The sequence below is a fragment of the Hibiscus syriacus genome, unplaced genomic scaffold (genome assembly GCF_006381635.1).
Source record: "Hibiscus syriacus cultivar Baekdansim isolate YM2019G1 unplaced genomic scaffold, ASM638163v2 tig00111280_pilon, whole genome shotgun sequence".
In the NCBI taxonomy this organism is placed as follows: domain Eukaryota; kingdom Viridiplantae; phylum Streptophyta; class Magnoliopsida; order Malvales; family Malvaceae; genus Hibiscus; species Hibiscus syriacus.
In genome coordinates, this window is record NW_024063046.1 from 458,353 (window position 1) to 465,915 (window position 7,563).

Below are 7,563 nucleotides of genomic sequence, written 5' to 3' on the forward strand. Positions count from 1 at the left end.
TGTGAGCAACGAAGCAAGGCCTTGGTGAAGCTTAAGGACCTTATGGATAAAGAAGAGGCATATTGGCATCAGAGGTCGTGGGTAGCGTGGCTGAAAGATGGAGACCGGAACTCAAACTTCTTTCATGTAAGAGCGAATGGTCGATGGAAAAAGAATTAGGTTGAGGGGTTGGAGAGTGAGGAGGGTTTGGTGTGATCAGATGGAAGACATTTTTGATGTCGCTACAAGCTACTTCACCTCTCTCTTTCGGTCTTTAGGTGCGGCACCCGATGAGGAGATCTTGTGAGCCATTGATTGTTGCGTGATGCTGATGGATAATGAGATGCTCTACCGCAACTTCACCACCAAGGAAGTCACCTAAGCTTTTTCTCAGGTCAACCCTTCGAAAGCACCAAGTTATGATGGTCTACCCGGTCAATTTTTCCGCTGTTTTTGGGATGTTATTGGTTGTGATTTTGTTGAACTCTGTTTAAGTCCGTTGAATGGTTCATCAAACTTTGATTTTATTAACCGAACTATAATTGTGCTAGTTCCCAAAGTAACCAGTCTAATGTCAATGAAAAATTTTAGACCGATAAGCCTTTGCTTGGTCATTTATAAGGTTATGTCCAAATCTATTGTTAATCAGTTAAAGCCTTTTATGCCTATTTGCGTTGCGAAAAACCAATGTATGTTTGTCTCCGGTAGGCGCATTTCAGATAACTTTTTAGTTGCACATGAGTTTATCCATTACCTAAAGGGCTAAAAAAATGGCCCTAATAAGGGGGCGACTATTAAGTTAGATATGGAAAAAGCATATGATAGAGTTGAATGGGATTTCGTTCTTAATGTTATGCTTCGTATGAGATTTAATGTTTCTTTTGTTAATCTCATACGTAAGTGCATTAGCACTGTTTCCTTTCAAGTTCGTATTAATGGTGCATCGTCAGATCCTTTCACTCCACAAAGGGGGCTCCGACAAGGGGACCTGTTGTCCCCGTATTTGTTTCTTTTTTGCGCACAAGGACTTTCAACATTGCTTCTTGCAGCTCAAAGGATGAATGATCTTAAGGGCATTCGTGCTAGCCTTCGAGGACCGAGGATCTCACACCTACTTTATGTCGAAGATAGTATCATGTTTGTGAAGAATTCGATCGATGAGGTGAAAAGAATAAAGAGTATTTTGACCCAATATGAAAAGGCCTTAGGGCAGAAGGTGAACTTTGAGAAGTCCAGCATCTTTTTAGCCCTAATACACTCGTTCCAGAGCGATTGATCTTCTTGAATGAGCTGGGAGTTGTGGAGTCTCTTGATCCAGGGAACTATCTTGGGTTACCTCTTGTTGTGGGAAAAAGTGGCAAACGAGCGGCATTCAGCTTTATTAAAGACAAGACGGTGAAGAGAATTCAAGGTTGGACAAAACGACTCCTTTCTTTTGGAGGTCGAGAGGTTTTCATCAAATCGATTGTTCAAGCGCTTCATGCTTATGCTATGTCTTGTTACCTGCTTCCGGAAGGGGTTATTGAGGATATCAAGTCTCAAGCGAGGTCTTATTGGTGGTCAAAAAAGTAGAATACTAAAAGATGAGCTATGATTGCTTGGGAAAAGGTGTGCCGATCTAAAAAATTTGGTGGGATGGGTTTCAGGGATCTTAAATTGTTTAATATTACCCTCCTAGGCAATCAGGTGTGGAGACTCATTCACGACGAGGAGTCATTGGCCTTTAAGGTACTTAAAGCTAAATACTTAACATGCACGAATTTTCTCAATGCAAAACTTGGGGATAGGCATTCTTATGCATGGACAAGTATTATGAAGGCCAAGGATACACTTAAGGAGGGATTTTTCTGGAGGGTGGGGATTGAAAGCAAGGCTAGAATGTTCTCGGATAATTGGGGGGATTCTGGACCAATTTGGTGGAATGAGAGGTACTTGGACAGTGCAGACCAACCAATAAGGGTGGCAGATTTCTTAATTCCAGGTTGCACCAGATGGGACGAGCTCAAAGTAAGAAGAGTACTTTCCAGTGAAAATGCATCAGAGGTTCTCAACACGTTGATTGCACCGGTTCATGGTGATAAAATATTATGGTGCCATCATAGTTCGAGTTCTTACTCTGCTAAGTCGGGCTACAATTGGCTAAAAATTCAGAACAACCCAACTTTAATTGCGGAAGGCATTTGGAATGCAGTAGATAAGGCAAATGTTCTTTCAAAGATAAGAATTTTCGGATGGAGGCTTTGCCTAGAAGCTATTCCAATGGGGACAAAACTAAAGCAAGCTAATCTTGGGGAAGGTCTTTGCCAACTTTGTAATATGGAGCTTGAGTCGGCATTGCACACGATTAAAGACTGCCCCAAATCGAAGATGATTCTTTTGATGTCGGGCCTTTCTCAAGAGCTTGTTGATTGGGAAGGACACTCTTGCCTCCAATGGATCACGCGGGTTCAATCCAAGTTAAATTACGAAGGGTTTGATTTGTTCCTCTCATTGTTATGGAATATTTGGAACCGTAGAAATAAGTGGATTCATGATGCGGAGCTTCAATCGGACAGAGACACTATTTCTAAAGCCTGGAACCTTATTGGAGAGTTTAAGCAGGTCTCTAACCCTCTTCGCTGCTCAACTGGTGGAAACCTTTCCCATAGACTTCGAAAGTGGAGCAAGCCAATGCGGGGACTGATCAAGATTAATGTGGATGCAGCGTTTAGTAAGGAATCACACTTAGCCGCCGTTGGAGTTGTGGCCAGAGACGCACATGGTATGGTCTTTGGGGGATTGCTAATAAAGATTGATCCTCCCTTTACAGCCGAATCATCTGAAGCTACGGCTTTCTCTCAAGGTATTCGCTTTGCTACTGAGAATGGGTGGAATAATGTTATTATTGAGGGCGATGCCATTTCGATTGTGTACAAGTTGTCTAACCAGACCCAGAACAAGACCCAGGACATCTCTACAGTTGGATTGTTGCTCAATGAGGCTAGATCGCTTCTTCATGCCTACCCGTCTTTCAAAGTGCACTATGTTTGTAAGGAAGGAAATAGAGTTGCCCACATGTTAGCACAATGAGCCTTATCGAACCATAATCCAGTCTGTTTTTTCCTGGATGAACCTGATTGTATTAAACAACTTGTCATTGATAATGCTATTAGAATATAAGTAATTCTTCCTTAAAAAAAAGAGGTCCAAGGCACAAGTTGCTTTGATCATCTCTGGATCGGAAGGTTGTTGAAGGAATTATAAGCCACGTTCAACATCAAAAAGTGATGCAGAAAAATACTCTCACAACCCCCACCCGATACAACACATGGACATTATTTGCAATAATCACTATATTGAAAAAAGTAGCCGTGGATGACACATTGAAGAAAATGAGGGTTATAGTTTGGAGATATATTATTAATTCGTAATGTTGTTGCATGAGATGACTATTTAAGTTTTGTTGTCCTTTTTATTTTTATTTAATTTTTGACTTATATCTAAATAATTATATTCAGTGTTTTAATTTTATTCTTTTTACATATCATTTAAGAGTTTGTTTTTGTCTGCTTCTATGACATATTTATTCCTTGGATTTTATGACACAATTTTTTCTATCATTGTAGTAGTTTGACATTTCATGTTACATTTATCACAATACATCTTCTGATCAAGAAATGTCGACGATGTTTCATAATTAGATCTCATTTTGACTTATATCTAAATAATTATATTCAGTGTTTTAATTTTATTCTTTTTACATATCATTTAAGAGTTTGTTTTTGTCTGCTTCTATTACATATTTATTCCTTTGATTTTATGACACAATTTTTTCTATCATTATAGTAGTTTGACGTTTCATGTTACATTTATCACAATACATTTTCTGATCAAGAAATGTCGACGATGTTTCATAATTGGATCTCATTTTGCAATAGTTTATCGACGCATTTAGAACCGTTCCCAGAATAATCTATCAAAATGATATTTTCGATCTTCATGCCTACTTCAATATTGTATTTAGGTTCAACTAGAATCAGTGAGATTATTCCATAAAATCAAAATGAAAAATATGATAAAAATTTAGAGGCTGTAATGATTAAACAACTAAAGTTTAGGGGTCGCCTAGAAGAAATTGAAGCGAATAACGTTCTTTGGGATAAACCCTGGAATTGGGATTACACAAACCGGTTCTCATCTTATTCCAGCCGCAAAGCAATCGTAACCCTAAGTTGGAAAACCTTATCCCTAAACCTGCAGACACCCCAGATTATTTCCCTACGTTGTTCCACAATTCCAGTCCAAGGTATATATTTTCCACTAATCCAATTCTCATTTGATTTTGTTCATGTCCAAATGTTCATATCGACTCATAATTCTTGCATTTCTACGTTTGATTTTACATAGTTGAAGAATGGGTATCCGTGGCAAAGGCAGTTTGGATCGTTTAAGAACGATATGGACACCCGAAATGGACCGATATTTCATCGACCTAATGCTGGAACAGCTCAACAAGGGCAATAGATTCGATGACCATGTGTTCAGCAAAACGGCATGGGTGAACATGAACTCATCGTTCAACGAGAAATTCAAGTTCGATTACGAAATGGATGTGCTGAAGAACCGGCACAAAACGCTGAGGAATGTGTACAAAGCTGTTAAGAATCTGCTGAATCAGAAGGGTTTTAGCTGGGATGCTACTCGACAAATGGTGGTCGCTGAGAGTAAAATCTGGGATGAATATGTCAAGGTTCAATTCTTTAATTATTTGATTATTTTTTTTGAAGGATTTATAACATTTTAGAGTCTTATTTGTTGATTTACAGGTAAACCCAGATGTTCGTCCTTACAGACTGAAAAGTCTTCCATACTATGATGATCTTTGTGTTATATATGGAGATAATTTAGCTGGGAAAATGGGTAAATAATTCTATCCTTGATACTACTAATTCTAAGTTATTGGTCTGCTATTCCGACTTAGAGGCGAGTGTCGGGTAGGAACGGACCTAAAATTTTATGTCGGATGAATTATAAAATTTTAGGAGACAAATTAGATCATCAATAGAAAATATAAAGAAAAAATTGTTGGGTATACATATATATGTTTGCGAGCTCAATTGGAAAGAGGGTAATATTTTTAGTCCGGTTTCAAATTGAGAGATGAGTTTGTTTATTAATATTTTGTGTGTTATATATGGAGGAGGTGTGTCGGATACGTACAAGGAACAAAGTATGCTCCATCTTCAAAGATTTTGCATGTATTTGGAGGACGATATACCATATTTATGTCCGAATGCGTCAAATACATATATTTAATGCAGATACTTTAGCAAAAAAGAGTGTTTGCAACCGAAGTTTCATATATTTTGTTACCAGGTTATAGTGTGCCGGAGACATCATCACACTTGGGTGAGGACAAAGAAGGATCAGCCGCTCGATTAGAATGTGGTGATGATGGAACCGTGGAGGCTGTTCATGAAATTGTATTGGGTGAAGAATGTGTTTCCGTTCCCCTAGAAGTGATGGATGCATCGGAGAGTACGCCAATTGCAACAGCAAACCCACCTTATGGTCGTAATAGGATGTACTGGCAACCACCGATGGACCGGTTTTTCATTGATCTTATGCTTGAGCAAGTGCACAATGGGAACCAGATTGATGGTGTATTTTGCAAGCAGGCATGGATAGAGATGATTGCTTCATTTAATGCGAAATTCGGTTCTAACTATGACATGGACATACTAAAGAATCGCCTTAAAACTCTAAGAAGGCAATATAATGTTATCAAGAATATTCTTCAACTGGATGGATTTGCCTGGGATGATGAACGTCAAATGGTGACTGCTGATGATAGTGTATGGCAAGACTACATCAAGGTATGTAATTATGTGTAAATCTCGAACTACAGTCAATGCTCTTATAATCTAGGCCATATTATACCTGAAGCTTACATACTCTACTTGGAAGCGACGTAGAATCTGTGTACCTTAGGACTTGGAGACGATATATGCCATCAAGTATTAATGGCATTGTTTTATTTGTTTAGAGCTATGTTACAGTTAATCGGTGTGAATGTTCGGATACTGGTATGTATCTGACATGGAAATGTTCAAAATTTTCAATGTATTTGGAGGATCATATTCTGAACTTAATGTAGTGAAATGATGTTACAAGGAAGATGATATTGTTGTCATTTCATTTTGTTTATTGATTAATTTGGTACTATTAAATGTCCTTTACGGCTTGTAATGGAGAGGCTTTTGATGCATATCACTACATGCAGGGGCATAAGGATGCACGACAATTCATGACCCGACCGGTGCCGTACTATAAAGACCTGTGTTTGATATGCAGTTCCCCTGATAACAGTGATTGCTTTGCCCTCCAATGTTCCGAACCAGAAAACGTGGATCGAGAAGTGAAGCCACTGCAGGCACCTAAGTTTTCTCAGTCTCCTGTAGCATCTGTTTCGAGTGAAGGTGAAATCGGTTACTTGCTGGAGCCAGCATGTCTGGATTCAAACACAACCGGGTCTAACCATAACTACAAACGCCAACTAGAAAACAAGTCGAGTTCTGTACATTCAAAGAAATTACGAAGCGAATATGACAGTATGGCCAGTGTGCTTCGAGAGATGGCAAGTGCTGTTTCTTCTTTAACGGAGAAGAAGGATGACGGGAACTCAAACCCCATCTCAATAGAGAGTGTAGTTACAGCAGTACAGGCGTTACCGGACATGGATGAAGACTTTATACTGGATGCATGCGACTTCCTGGAAGATGAAATAAAAGCAAAAACTTTTATGGCACTGGATGTCAAACTGCGGAAGAAGTGGCTGTTGAGGAAGCTCTGTCCTCCTCAGTGAGTTTAATGGAGTCTAGTCGATTGTACTTCTATTCTTTAGCAGAGATTAGGCACAGAGTTATACACAGAAGCATATGCAGATGGTAGAGAAATTCTGAAAATTTTCTAGGATGTCTGTACATACATAGAAACAAGGTTATAGTTTTGAGACATATTTTGTGGGACAAATGTGTCTTATATCAAATCAAAGACATCTTCCTCATCTCCTCTGATGAAGGCAGCAGGCACCTGATCACCTCGGTCAATGACGATCTCATCCGGCACTCCAATGGCGGTTCGTGCCGGTCTTTCTGCAACTCAGAGAGATATGAGGTGGTAATCTGGATTGGGCTTTGCAAAGGCCTATTACGAGGAAACTCTCCAAATTCAGTCATTCGTAAACATTAAAATTTAAATTATTAAATTTAATGTCTTATCCTATTAAATCAATCTGGTTTATTTGATGATCCTTCTCAATAGGTTACTCATTTTATATTAAATATCCGGCTATCCACCAACTCAAATATATTACTATTCAATAAGAACTGTTATTGAAATTTTATGATATAATATTAGTAGAAAATTATTTTAATATATTTGAAATTAAAGAGATTTTCAGCTAAACTGAACATTATTTTATTATTCTTGTTTGTTTTTAATCCCAGCACGATGTAACACGCTTTAAACATAATTTATGCTTAATTATACTAATTAATTTTTTAAAACAAGCATAGGCATGCTTCCACTATCAATTAATTGTGG

The 7,563-nt window shown here is 38.4% G+C and overlaps 1 protein-coding gene across 3 annotated transcripts; it reads left to right on the top strand.

Annotated features, from left to right (window-relative positions):
* The first annotated feature begins 4,137 nt into the window (after nucleotides 1–4,137).
* LOC120157971 (L10-interacting MYB domain-containing protein-like) lies at nucleotides 4,138–6,985 on the top strand. 3 transcript variants are annotated; one of them, XM_039168923.1, is made up of 6 exons: nucleotides 4,138–4,264; nucleotides 4,366–4,708; nucleotides 4,785–4,878; nucleotides 5,335–5,834; nucleotides 6,242–6,842; nucleotides 6,961–6,985. In XM_039168923.1, the coding sequence occupies exons 2-5, from the start codon at nucleotides 4,373–4,375 to the stop codon at nucleotides 6,821–6,823; spliced, it is 1,512 nt and encodes a 503-aa protein (XP_039024854.1). In that variant the 5' UTR covers nucleotides 4,138–4,264; nucleotides 4,366–4,372; the 3' UTR covers nucleotides 6,824–6,842; nucleotides 6,961–6,985. The 3 variants fall into 3 exon arrangements, with proteins under 3 accessions (XP_039024854.1, XP_039024853.1, XP_039024855.1); XM_039168922.1 differs by lacking the exon at nucleotides 6,961–6,985 and having other exon boundaries at nucleotides 6,242–6,951; XM_039168924.1 differs by lacking the exons at nucleotides 4,138–4,264; nucleotides 6,961–6,985 and having other exon boundaries at nucleotides 4,271–4,708; nucleotides 6,242–6,951.
* The last annotated feature ends 578 nt before the right edge of the window (nucleotides 6,986–7,563 follow it).

Coding starts and splice junctions, on each gene's coding strand:
- LOC120157971 (XM_039168923.1), top strand. CDS start 4,373: ATGGGTATCCGTGGCAAAGGCAGTTTGGATCGTTTAAGAACGATATGG. Junction 4,879..5,334: donor TAATTTAGCTGGGAAAATGG/GTAAATAATTCT, acceptor TTTTGTTACCAG/GTTATAGTGTGCCGGAGACA. Junction 5,835..6,241: donor TATGGCAAGACTACATCAAG/GTATGTAATTAT, acceptor CACTACATGCAG/GGGCATAAGGATGCACGACA.